The sequence below is a fragment of the Syngnathus scovelli genome, chromosome 6 (assembly GCF_024217435.2).
Source record: "Syngnathus scovelli strain Florida chromosome 6, RoL_Ssco_1.2, whole genome shotgun sequence".
NCBI classification, from domain to species: Eukaryota; Metazoa; Chordata; class Actinopteri; order Syngnathiformes; family Syngnathidae; genus Syngnathus; species Syngnathus scovelli.
Genome location: NC_090852.1, coordinates 1165795 through 1179416, shown reverse-complemented (window position 1 = coordinate 1179416; position 13622 = coordinate 1165795). Strand labels below are relative to the sequence as shown.

The 13622-nt window shown below is 48.7% G+C and overlaps 1 protein-coding gene across 2 annotated transcripts in view; it reads left to right on the top strand.

The window, feature by feature from the left end:
- The window catches only part of LOC137840388 (kelch-like protein 25), a 197326-nt gene that overhangs the window by 86882 nt on the left and 96822 nt on the right, over positions 1-13622 (top strand). Inside the window, exons 4-7 of one of the 2 annotated variants that reach the window (XM_068651172.1) lie at positions 5819-6064; positions 6540-6629; positions 8703-8866; positions 8977-12123. The exons of the other annotated variant lie outside the window; for it this stretch is intronic. Of the exons in view, the coding sequence (XP_068507273.1) occupies positions 5819-6064; positions 6540-6629; positions 8703-8866; positions 8977-9154 (678 nt within the window). The 3' untranslated portion in view covers positions 9155-12123. Of the gene's footprint in view, positions 1-5818; positions 6065-6539; positions 6630-8702; positions 8867-8976; positions 12124-13622 lie in introns of those variants that run through there. 2 annotated transcript variants of the gene reach the window in all.

The following is a 13622-nucleotide window of genomic DNA, read 5'->3' as shown; positions in this document are numbered from 1 at the left end:
GAACACTTTTAACACAGTTTAATGTCTCAGGAACAAAAGGATGCCATATCTTTTGATGGAAATTCAAGATTCAAGATTCAAGAGTTTTTTATTCGCCATGTTTGAGCGTGCCAAACAAGGAATTTGACTTCGGTAAATCACAGCCTCTGTTCAACATTTAGGTGACTAACAACAACACTCAGGACATGTGAAGAACGAAAGATATTCTCAAACACCCCCTGATCTTAAACTCCCAAGAGGGCAAGGAAAAACTCAAAACTCCAGCTAGGGGAAATGAGAAACCTTGAGAAGAGACCACAGATGGGAGGGTCCCTCTTCTAGGATGACCAGGCTGCAATGGATGCAGAGAGGACACATAGTACAAATAGTGTAGACAAAAAAGGTGTGGCAAGCGGGATGTTATTGCACAGTAATGACTCTGAGACTCTAAGAGTGGTGTGAGTTCATCAGCGTGACAGCCTGGGGGAAGAAGCTGTCTCTGTGTCTGCTGGTTTTAGTATACAGAGCTCTATAACGGCGTCCGGAGGGGAGTAGTTCAAACAGGCTGCAACCTGGGTGCGAAGGGTCTGTTGAGATGTTACTTGCACGTTTCCTGGTCCTGGACAGGTACAAGTCTTGGATAGATGGGAGGTTGATTCCAATTATCTTTTCTGCAGTCCTTATTGTCCGTTGCAGTCTGTGCTTGTCTTGTTTGGAGGCCGATCCAAACCAGACAGTGATGGAGGTGCAGAGGACAGACTGGATGATGGCAGTGTAGAAGGTCTTCAGCAGCTCCGGTGGCAGGTTGAACTTCTTGAGCTGTCTCAGGAAGTACAGCCTCTGCTGGGCCTTCTTCCGGACAGAGTCTATGTGGCCGGTCCATTTCAGGTCCCGAGAGATTGTGGTTCCCAGGAACTTGAAGGTGTCTGATGAGAGAATAGTATTACTGCGGATAGTGAGGGGTGAAAGTGGTGAAGGGCCTCGCCTGACGTCCACTGTCATCTCCACGGTCTTGAGCGGGTTCAGGTCCAAGTGGTTTTGGCTGCACCAGTGGACCAGCCGCTCCACCTCCTGTCTGTACTCAGTCTCATCACCGTTCTGGATCAGTCCGATGAGAGTGGTGTCGTCTGCATACTTCAGGAGCTTCACGGAAGAGTCACTTGCGGAGAAATCGTTGGTGTAGAGGGAGAAGAGCAGTGGGGAGAGGACGCATCCCTGAGGGGCTCCAGTGTTGGTGGTCAGGGTGTCAGATGTGATGCTCCCCAGCCTCACACGCTGTCTCCTGTTGGTCAGGAAGCTGGTGATCCACTGACAGGTGGAGGCAGGCACCGCAAGCTGGATGAGCTTCTGTTGGAGGATGTCAGGAGCGATGGTGTTGAACGCCGAGCTGAAGTCCACAAACAGGATCCTGGCGTACTTTCCTGGGGTGTCCAGGTGTTGCAGGATGTAGTGCAGTCCCATGTTGACCGCATCATCCACCGACCTGTTTGCCCGGTAGGCAAACTGGAGGGGGTCCAGCAGGGGGCCCGTGACATCCTTCAGGTGGTTCAGTACTAACCTCTCGAAAGATTTCATGACCACAGATGTCAGTGCAACAGGTCTATAGTCATTCATACCTGTGATGGCGGGCTTCTTGGCCACTGGAACGATGGTGGAGCTCTTGAAGCACGAGGGCACCTCACACAGCTCCAGGGAACGGTTGAAGATCCGTGCAAAGGTGGGCGCCAGCTGCTCAGCGCAGACTTTCAAGCAGGAAGGTGACACGCCGTCTGGGCCCGGTGCCTTCCTGATCTTTTGTCTCTGGAACATCTGGCGCACTTCCTCCTCGCGAATCTGGAGTGCGGGCGCGGCCTCTGCAAGAGAGAGAGTCGGTGACCACGGTGATGGAGGTGTGGACAGAGCAATTGTGGGGGGAGGTGAGTATGTGGATTGTGTGGATTGTGCTGCAGGAGGTCCCGTTGTGTGGGAGGACCGATCAAACCTGCAGTAGAACCTGTTTAGCTGGTCAGCGAGCCTTGGGCTCTCCACAGGACGGGGGGTTCGTTTCTTGAAGCCCGTGATGCTCTGCAGGCCTTTCCACACTGTTGAGGGATCAGGATTGGCAGAGAGGTGTCTCTCCAGGCTCTCCCCGTAACACCTCCTGGCTTTCCTGACCTCGGTTCAGTGTGTTTCTGGTCTGCTTGAACAGGTCCCGGTCGCCGCTCCTGTAGGCCTCCTCCTTGACTTTGCGCAGCCTCCTAAGGTTCGGTGTAAACCAAGGTTTGTCGTTGTTGTACGTGCAGAAGGTCTTAGTCTGCACACACAGATCCTCACAAAAACTGATGTATGATGTGACAGTGTCAGTGAGTTCATGCAAGTCTGAATTTGCAGCTTCAAAAACACTCCAGTCGGTGCAGTCAAAGCAGGCTTGGAGGTCCTGCCTTGACTCCACTGTCCACTTCCTGACAGTCCTCACCACAGGCTTAGAAGTTTTTAGTTTCTGTCTGTAGGCAGGGATCAGATGAACTAGACAGTGGTCCGAGAGTCCTAAAGCTGCACGAGCCACAGAGTGGTATGCATCCTTAATTACGGTGTAGCAGTGGTCCAGTGTCTGTGCCCTTCTGGTGGGACACGTTATGTGCTGTCTGTATCTGGGGAGTTCGTGTGCGAGGTTCGCCCTGTTAAGATCACCCAGAACAATGATTAGTGAATTTGGTAGAAGTTTCTCCATGTCTGTCACCTGGTCAGCCAGCATCTGCGTGGCTTCACTCGCACGTGCGTGTGGTGGGATGTAAACAGCCGCCATGACGATCGAGGAGAACTCCCGTGGTGAATAGAACGGCCGGCAGTTTATGAAAAGTGTTTCTAGGAGAGGGCTGCAAAACTCTTTCAACACCATGACATCGGTACACCAACGTTCATTAATGTAGAAACAGAGACCACCTCCCTTTGATTTTCCGGAGAGCTCCGCGCTGCGATCTGCACGCGTTAGCCGAAACCCAGCTAACTCCATGGCGTGGTGGGGGGTTCGTTCGCTAAGCCACGTCTCAACAAAACACAGCGCGGCGGATCTGCTGAAGTCCGTGTTCCTTGAAGTGAGGAGCAGCAGTTCGTCCATCTTGTTCGCCAGGGAGCGGACATTCGCCAGATGAATTGACGGTAGGGCAGAACGGAACCCTCTCTGCCTCAGCTTTACGAGGGCTCCCGCTCGTTTTCCGCGTCGCCGCCGTCGCGCTAGCTTGTATAGCACCGCCGCTCCGGCTAAAATCTCCGACAAACAGTCTGAATCAGAGAGAACAGGAGAGAAAATACCAGAAGAAGACTGACCGATGTTTAACAGTGCTTCTCTAGTAAAAGTGATCCGGGATGGACAGCAGAAGACACAGAAAACACACAAAATAAGACAAAGAAACAGAGAGCGACTCACCGTGGCAGCCATCCGCGGCGCCATCAGATGACGTCAATTCAATAAAAGTTTTCAGCCTACAGAGGGCTCAGTATAGTCACCCCAAAAATCAAAGTGAAAAAATGATATGGCAGGCTCGTCCTTTTCACCTAAATTCAATTTCTGCAATTCGAAATTCTTTTCAATATCTTGTGTGGCCCCCTCGATTGCCAGAGATGTGAGTCACCCGGCTCACTCTTTGTTTGACCTTCTGCCCTCTGGGAAGAGGTACAGGAGCCTGCGCTCCCGCACCACCAGACTTGCCAACAGCTTCTTTCCCCAGGCTGTTAGGGCCCTGAACTCGCTACCCCCTTCTGCGTAGCGTGTGGCACTGTTGCGCTATTTTCGGGAATGTCTGCTGTACGCGCACTTGCTCCTTTTTTTTCTGCTCCTCTTATTCATTTATTTATTGTTGTGTTATTTATTCATTATTTATTCAGCACGCTTTTGTTATACTTGTTTACTTGTTTGTCTGTTGTGAGCCATGTCTTGTCACCGTGGGATAGGGGGGAACGAAATTTCGGTTTCTTTGTGTGTCTTTGGCATGTGGAGAAATTGACAATAAAGCTGACTTTGACTTTTGACAAGCTTGTATGCATGCTTGACAACGTCGCGGCATGCTCCTAATGAGACGACGGATGGTGTCTTGTGAGATGTCCTCCCAGATCTGTCTAAGGGCATCAGTGAGCTCCTGTAAAGTCTGAGGAGCAACCTGGCGGCGTATGATGGACCGAAACATTATGGTGATCGTGAGGGCGATTCAATTGTGTCAATTCCTTCATCCTCCAGATACTGTCTGCATACTCTTGCCACAACAGGCCGGGCATTATTGTGTATCAGGAGGAACCCAGGACCTACTGCACCAGCTTAGGGTCTGACCATGGGTGCAAGGATTTCATCCCGATACCTAATGGCAGTCAGACTGCCGTTCTCTAGCCTGTAGAGGTCTGTTCGTCCCTCCATGGAAATGCCTCCCCAGACCATCACTGACCCACCACCAAACCGGTCATGCTGAATGATGTTGCAGGCAGCATAGCGCTCTCCTTGGCTTCTCCAGACCCTTTCATGTGTATCACAGGTGCTCAGGGTAAACCTGCTCTCATCTGTGAAAAGCACAGGGTGCCAGTGGTGGACTTGCCAATTCTGGTGTTCTATGGCAAATGCCAATCGAGCTCCATGGTGCTGAGCAATGAGCACAGGAAACACTACAGGACGTCATGCCCTGAGGCCACCCTCGTGAAGTCTGTTTCTGACTGTTTGGGCAGAGACATTCACACCAGTAGCCTGCTGGAGGTCCTTATGTAGAAATCAGAAGTCTAATTGAATTAATGCCATGCCCTGATAAAAAAAAAAAAAACTGTTCCTTTAATTCTTTTGAGCAGTGTATATTGTAGCGTTAACAAAGTACAAGGAAAGACGTGGGTTTGGTAAACGGCTCTTTATTTAACAAAGCAACAACTACTGAACTGTAACGATAAAAACATATACAAGTTGCTACACGAAATAAAATATATCAAATAATTATAACATAAATAGTTCACCACCACACGGCCCCAAGCACCGGTGTAGACTTCCAGGCGTGTGGCGGCGTGGACTTCCATCCCCGGAGGTGGCACTTCCAGCCACGGAGGTGGAAGAGAGCTCCATAGAATAGGACCGGGCATGCGTAAAAGCCATGTCCAAGCCCCATCCACCGTCCCCGGACAGCCACCCGGCCGAGCGCCGGCCCCCGACTTCCATCCACGGAGGTGAAAGAGAGCTCCGTAGAGTAGGACCTGGCGTGCGTAAAAGCCATGTCCGAGCCCCATCCACCGTCCCCAGACAGCCACCCGGCCGAGTGCCGGCCCCCGACTTCCATCCGCGGTGGTGAAAGAGAGCTCCATAGAGTAGGACTGAGCGTGCGTAAAAGCCATAATAGTTTTTCAAACCTTCTGTGTCACTCCAAATCATTAAATCCTTCAAACTCTCCGTCCTCCGTGTCACAAACAAAGCCGCTAATGATGTACGTGGGAACCTTCGTCATCTTCGTCATCCGGTGATCGAATCTTTGTCCTTTATGTAAACAACCACCGCGCCGCTGACGTCACTTGAAATTCAAATTACAGTAATCCTTTGCTACATCGCGGTTCGTTTATCGTGGTTTCACTTTTCTTTTTTTTTTCTTTTTAAAATTTGTGAAAAAAATTCACATAAGTCGCTCCTCAGTATAAGTCACCCCCCACCCAAACTATGAAAAAAAACGCGACTTATAGTATAGTGTGTGTGTGTGTGTGTGTGTGTGTGTGTGTGTGTGTGTGTGTGTGTGTGTGTGTGTGTGTGTGTGTGTGTGCGCGCGCGTGTGTGTCTGTGTGTGCGCGTTTGTGATTTTGTGCTTGAGAGGGGTGACGCATCAATGTTAATTGTTTACTGTTACAGGTCTTGGAGCTTCTGCTGGATTACGCCTATACATCTCGAGTCATTATAAATGAGGAGAATGCCGAATCGTTGTTGGAGGCAGGAGACATGTTGCAGTTTCATGACATCCGGGATGCCGCAGCACAATTTTTAGAAAAAAATCTTCATTCTTCCAACTGTTTGGGTATGATGCTATTGTCAGATGCTCATCAGTGTAGAAGATTATATGAGCTGTCATGGAGGATGTGCTTGCTACACTATGAAACGGTAAACAGACTCACCGTCAACACACATTTGTTAAATGTATGGTATGATAATTGTATCAATGATCTGCCATCACTAAAGAATGTAAACATGGGAAACACAGCTACTGGTAGTAGCCCGCAAACGCCCCTTGTTGTTGCATGGCGAACAAAAACAAGCGAGACGAGCGGCACTACCCAGTATTTCGTGTCTGGTCTGAATTTAACGTAATCGTGCTAAAGCAAATAAGCATACAATACAATTCGAATAAACAATTTAACATACTAAGATATCGATCACAAAGATAATGTGCCTTAGAACCCGATGTGCCTTATTTATGAAAACATTTAAAATAGACCATTCATTGTAATTGATCCTCATAATATCTAATGGTCAGAAAAGTACAGCATATGTGAAATTCTGGTTGGTTATGTCTAAATGAACAAATATTGTTCATTTAAGTACATAATTGTTTTACAAACTGTTACATGTACTTTAGATACGAGAATCTGAGGACTTCAATAGCTTGACTAAAGAAAAATTGCTGGACCTTGTGCTTAGTGATGAGCTGGAGATAGAAGATGAACAGGTAAATTTTTACTTTTAAATTTTAGCTCCTCAAATGTAAATGCTGTCTAATAGAAAAGGCCTTTGTGTCCCACATAGGGATAGGCCAAGTGGACAGGAGCAGCACAAAATAATTTTAAAAAATCCCCCATACATCACATTGACGCATTACTGTTAGTAGTCTGAAATGTTTTATTCCTTTTACAATCTTTTGAATTCCAAAAAATTCCATCACCAACCTCATAGACATTTATAAGCCTCGTTGCTAGTTTAAACAGGCTTAGTAACGTAAGTCAGTCTTTTTTTTGCATATTTAATTCCTCTTTTTCCTTGTACTATATTGCAGTGTACAATCAATTTCCAGTCTACTAAACAGTTTCCCTTCTTGTATCCTTTCAAAAGTAAAGCTTGGGCATAAACGGGTAATGTTCAAATTAAACACATACAATTACATTAAGTGTGGCAAATGGTGAATTGAGAATGTCATTTTACCAAATTTTGCCAGTCCATCCTCCATCCTTTGTCCACAACCTGGGCATCCTTCCACCCTCGTCCGTCAATCCTTGTTCATAATAGAATAGTTTCTCCATCTGTTGTGGTCCTTCCTCATCATTTTAAAAGCACTTCCGTCACCGGTCCTTCCCTCTCTACATCGTCAGTCCAACAGATGAGAAACCTAATTTTACTAAAATGGTGCAGTGCACATAGGCGGCTCGGTGGGGCACTGGGTAGCACGTCCGCCTCACAGTTAGGAGGGTGCGGGTTCGATTCCACCTCCGGCCCTCCCTGTGTGGAGTTTGCATGTTCTCCCCGGGCCCGCGTGGGTTTTCTCCGGGCACTCCGGTTTCCTCCCACATTCCAAAAACATGCTTGGTAGGCCGATTGAAGACTCCAAATTGTCCCTAGGTGTGAGTGTGAGTGCGATTGGCTGTCTGCCTCTGTGTGCCCTGCGATTGGCTGGCAACCAGTTCAGGGTGTCCCCCGCCTACACGCCCGCGACCCCCGTGGGGACTAAGCGGTTCAGAAAATGGATGGATGGATGGATGAATGGTGCAGTGCATACTTTATCAATGTGTATACCATACAGTGGCTGGCAAAAAGCTTTAAAATGCCTCATATTTATTTATTTATTTATATTTAAAAAGCAAAAAACGAGCTCGAAATAAATCAAACATGCCAAAATAACACATGGTAGAAGAGCCAAAGACCCGGAAATAATGTTCCAAGAGCGTATCAGTTAGAACATAGATTACAAATTGCTCTCTTTTACATGGTTGTTATCGCGTGAACTCAACTCTTCGGCTTGATCTTGTGGTCTCCTGGGGAAAGATTTCCAAAGAGGTGACGCGGCTTGTCGCCGCCTGTGTCAATAGCAGTCGTGGGTCATATAAAAGTCAGAGCTCCACTAACAGTGTAAGGACACCATTCTGCACTCCTCGGCATTCAGCATGTGTATTGTTTGATGAGAGACTAATAAAATATTTGACCAAATTTGAGCTGCTGTTGATATTTTGAAAATAGCTATAGTTGACTGATTGACTGAATTTTTGTCCATATTGCACAAACTTATATAGGGCAGTATAAGAGACAGTGTATTGCACAATGAAGGCATGTTTGCCATGTAGTGGTGACTAGTGAAATTACATCGTAAAACTACAGTCCACCCATGTCAATTCGCAATTTGGCACTCCGGAATTGTCAAATTTGCAAATTTTCTTTTCTCATTTTTAATATTTCTGGATTTTTTCCCACTCATTTTCTCCCTCGTTTTCTAGGAAACCGTGTATTGAATATTTGTCCACTCAGTGTGGCGGCCCGCGGGCAATTGTCCATCCCTGCTCGACTTACAACTGCTGCAAACTGCATCGTTGTTCAGCTGCTTGCATACAATGACACAGTGTACCATAAGAACTATGTCATCAAAAGATGTAGTTAATTAATAGACCTGATAAGAGTTATTTCTCATGTCATTTTCATAAATTCTTAGCATTGAATCAGAGAGTTTTACATGGCTGTGTTAGCTAGTGTTCGACGCTGAAAATGTACTTATTACGGTAGTTATTGTGATTGTTTGTCTGTTTTGCTTCATTTGTAGGTCGTGTTTAACTCTGTGATGCGATGGGTTCAAAATGACTTGGATAATCGACGTCACCATTTACCAGAGCTGCTTCAGGGCATACGGTTGGCTCTTCTTCCCTCTGAATGTCTCCTGGAGGCTGTTGCGTGCGAGGAACTTGTCATGGCTGACAAGAAGAGCAGGTACCATTTTTAATGTGTCTATTTGCTTGTTATTTTTTCTCCAATTTGACATTTTACATTACATCAAGATAATTGTTAATAAATATTGCTAAGTGATTTCCTGTTTGCAGGGTAATTGTAGAAGAGGCAATGCAATGTAAAAAAAGAATTCTTCAAAATGATGGAGTTGTGACAAGCCCCTGTGCTCGACCGCGCAAGGCAGGGCACACGTTGCTGATATTGGGAGGCCAAACTTTTATGTGTGACAAGATATATCAGGTAAAATGTGAAGCGAACATCCTGCCATGAAAACTTACTTGTGTTACACAAAAACATACCTTTCACTTTAAATAACCTTGGATTTAAATTTTCAGAAAAAAAGTGCTGATCCAATACAGTGGTGACATGAGAGACAGTCAAGTCACCTGACCCCATTAAAATGAATTGAAATGGCATTGAGCTATCCAGTCTCCTCCCCCCAAAAATAGCAAAAGAGCACTCTATAAAACATTGATAATAACATAATTAAATACAATATAAAGAATTAAACAGCAATTTTTTATCGCGCTACTCCCAAGTGTGCATGTATAACACAGTCATTAATGTATGTAATGTAAAATAATATTACCGTAATTTTACAACCGTAGGGCGCACATAAACGCGTTTAATTTTCTCAAAAAACGAAGGTGCGCCTTTTAAGAGGCAACCGGAGCGCGCCGCCGACCGCGCAACTGCACCGCGCTGGTTGCATTATTGTGACAGAGCTGTCGCTGAAATTTAGAAAATATTTTTAAAGACCTGATGTACTTTCCAAAATTTAAGTGAACCTCAGTGCGCAGGGAGCTTAATTTGGTCTGATCGCGCAACCGCAGCGCGCCGGGCGCTCACTGTCGCATTGCTTTAAGAGCGTCTTTGTGTTATCGTTTTGGCAATTGATTTGACCCACATGCAGGAAACCAACTCAGGAGTTCAGAATGGGTGATGAGTGTTTATTGGAGGAGATGCGGTGGAGGTTGAGCGGGAGGATCTGAGCCAGGAGCAAGGAGCCGGAGCAGCAACGGCGGAGCATGTGGAGTTCAGCCAGACGGGGTGACTCTTGGCGATGAGCCATGGAGGGAATCGGAGGATCAGGAGAACGTGGCGTCGATGAGCAAGAGGGTATCGAGGAGCTAGAGGCACAACCGTGGAGGTGATCAGAACAGGTAGGACACTCGGGCAAGGAGTGGTTGACAGCGTGCTCCTTAAGAGCCCTCCTCTAACCGGCCTGATGAGCCGCACCTGGGCCCTCTGCCACTCTGCCGCTCTGCTCACGGTTACTCCCTGTGGAAAAAGGAGGTACACCACCCTGGACCCTGACACAACTCCCCCCTCAACGGCCCAGAAGAGGAAGACGGGAGCGATGACCAGTAGTCCGAGATGAGGATAGAATCGCAGATGTAGGAACGGGGCACCCACGACCGGTCCTCGGGACCATAGCCCTCCCAGTCCGTCGGACCGGGTAGACCGAGTCTCCAACAAGATCCCGGGCAGCAGGCGGGGGCTCGGCCGGAGGAAGGAGCGCACTGGACTCGACTGACTTAATCTGTGAGACGTGGAAGGTGGGATGGACCCAGAGGCTCGGAGGAAGACGCAGACGGACCGCTGAGGGAGTAATCACCGCCAGGATCTCATAAAGCGGGGGGCCAGTTTCCGTGACACGGACTTGAGGGGGACATCCCGAGAGGAAAGCCAGACCTTCTGACCTGGGGAATAAAGCGGGGCAGGCGTGCGTCGCCGGTCGGCATACCTGCGGTTCTGCTCGATGGAGCGGCGAAGGGCCTTGACGGCATTGGACCAAACGTTCTTGCAGCGCCGTATATGGTGACGAACCGACGTGACCACGATCTCCTTCTCGTCAGCTGGGAACAGCGGCGGTTGATAACCTAACGAGACTTCGAATGGAGAGAGACCTGTGGCAGAGGAGACCAGGGAATTGTGTGCATACTCCACCCATGGAAGATACTTGTTCCGCTCAGCCGGGTTATCGGAGGTTAGGCATCGGAGCGCGGCCTCGAGCTCCTGGTTCATGCGCTCGGTTTGCCCGTTGGTCTGGGGATGGTAGCCCGACTTCAGGGAGACCTTCGCATCCAGGGCCGAGCAGAATTGTTTCCACATCTGGGAAATGAACTGTGGACCTCGATCGGACAGGATCTCCTGTGGAATGCCATGGAGACGTAATACGTGCTTGACGAGAAGTTGAGCTGTCTGGAACGCAGAGGGGAGCTTCTTGAGCCATACAAGATGACAAGACTTGGAGAAGCGGTCTACGATGGTGAGGATGGTGTTCATTCCCTGTGATACGGGTAGGCCCGTCACAAAATCCAACGCAATATGTGACCAGGGATGCTCGGGTATGGCGAGAGAGAGGCTGTAGAAGTCCAGCCTCTGTCTAGAAGTCTATAGGAGGACTTATTGCGAGTGCAGATGGGACAGGCGAGAATGTATTCCCTGACCTCCTTATGGATGGACGGCCACCAGAAGCATCTGGTGATCAGCGCAATGGTGCGACTGGTACCGGGATGGGCTGTGAATTTAGCAGAGTGAAACCAGTGAATGAGGTGGGAGCGGATTGTGGAAGGAACATAGATCTTCCCGTGCGGGCCTGTGCCTGGATCGGGTTCCTGAATCTGAGCCTGAGCCACGAGTCCTTCGACATCCCAGGAGAGGAAGCCTACGGTACAACTGGGGGGAAGGATGGGAGTTGGTTCCTCCACTGAAACGCCGGGAGCGAATTGTCGGGACAAGGCGTCTGGTTTGGTGTTCTGGGAGCCTGGGCGATAAGAGATGGACAAATTAAAACGAGAGAAAAACAAGGACCAACGGGACTGTCGAGAATTCAGGCGTTTGTCGGACTGCAGATACGACAGATTCTTATGGTCTGTCCAAACTAATACGGGTTGTTCGGTGCCCTCTAACCAATGGCGCCACTCCTCCAGCGCAAGCTTGATGGCCAGAAGCTCTTGGTCCCCTACGTCGTAGTTTCTCTCTGCTGGAGTTAAATGTCGGGAGAAGAATGCACAGGGTTGAAGCTTTCCGTCAGTGTCCGAGCGTTGCGACAAGATAGCCCCCACTCCTGTGGTGGAAGCGTCGATCTCCAGGTTAAACTGCTTGCAGGGATCCGGATGGATAAGGATTGGTGCCTGTGAGAACTTCTCTTTAGAGCGATGAACTCGGCGTTGGCTTCTTGAGTCCAGCTGAAAGTTATCTTAGTTGAGGTCGAGGCTGCTAGGAGAGTGGCTGTCTGACTGTAATTGCGGATTAATCGGCGGTAAAATTTGGCAAACCCGAGGAAGCGATGGACCTGGTTGCGGTTCTCTGGAACAGGCTAGTCCAGGACAGCCCTGATCTTATCGGGGTCAGGCCGAATTTGACCTCTCTCGAGAATGAATCCTAAGAACGTGACGGACTGTTTGTGGAACTCACACTTCTCAGCTTTGACAAACAGGCAATTCTCCAGGAGACACTGCAGCACCAGGCGGACATGACGGCGATGTTCGTAGAGGTTCCGTGAATAGATGAGGATGTCATCGAGGTAAACAAAGACGAATATGTTGAGAAAGTCCCGGAGTACGTCGTTGACTAGGGCTTGAAACACTACGGGGGCGTTGCAAAGTCCAAAGGGCATGACGAGGTACTCGAAGTGGCCCAGCGGGGTCTTGAAAGCGGTCTTCCACTCATCACCCTGGCGTATCCTGACCAGGTGATATGCATTTCTGAGATCTAGCTTGGTGAAGACGGTGGGCTCCTGGACGGGTTCGAATGCTGATGAAATGAGGGGAAGAGGATACCTGTTCTTGACGGTGATGAGGTTGAGGCCACGGTGGTCGATGCAAGGGCGGATAGTCTTATTCTTTTTGCCCACAAAGAAGAAACCTGCCCCCAGGGGTGAGGAGGAAAGGCGAATGATGCCAGCGGCCAGCGATTCATTGATGTACGTGTCCATAGCTTGTCTCTCGGTGCGTGAGATATTGTAGAGCAGTGGTTCCCAAACTTTTTCAGGCTAGCGCCCCCTTGGCTCCCCAGTGAATTCCTAGCGCCCCCCCCCCCAGATTTGGTATGCTGCAATTTGAAAAGGGAAAGGTTAAACACAAATGTGTATTTGTGAACCAATTTATTTTTTAGCAGTTTTAACTGTTTCAGCAAAACATTCCACCAGTAACCTTTATTGTCCATCCATCCATCCATTTTCTGAACCGCTTAGTCCCCACGGGGGTCGCGGGCGTGCTGGAGCCTATCCCAGCCGTCATCGGGCAGTAGGCGGGGGACACCCTGAACTGGTTGCCAGCCAATCGCAGGGCACACAGAGACAGACAACCAATCGCACTCACACTCACACCTAGGGACAATTTGGAGTCTTCAATCGGCCTACCAAGCATGTTTTTGGAATGTGGGAGGAAACCGGAGTGCCCGGAGAAAACCCACGCGGGCCCGGGGAGAACATGCAAACTCCACACAGGGAGGGCCGGAGGTGGAATCGAACCCGCACCCTCCTAACTGTGAGGCGGACGTGCTACCCAGTGCGCCACCGAGCCGCTTTATTGTCTCATACTTAATATTAATGGGATGGATGTGCTTGGTGCAGGGACAAGCTTCTCAACATCAGGCTGGAACTCGCTAAGAAGAAGTCGTAGATCCCCGCGGTCAGTAATTTTCAGCATTTCATCGCATTTTATAAATAGGCCTATTTAAAGACAAAAATGACAACATTGAAGGTATGAAAAGCAAGTTTACCCTCTCA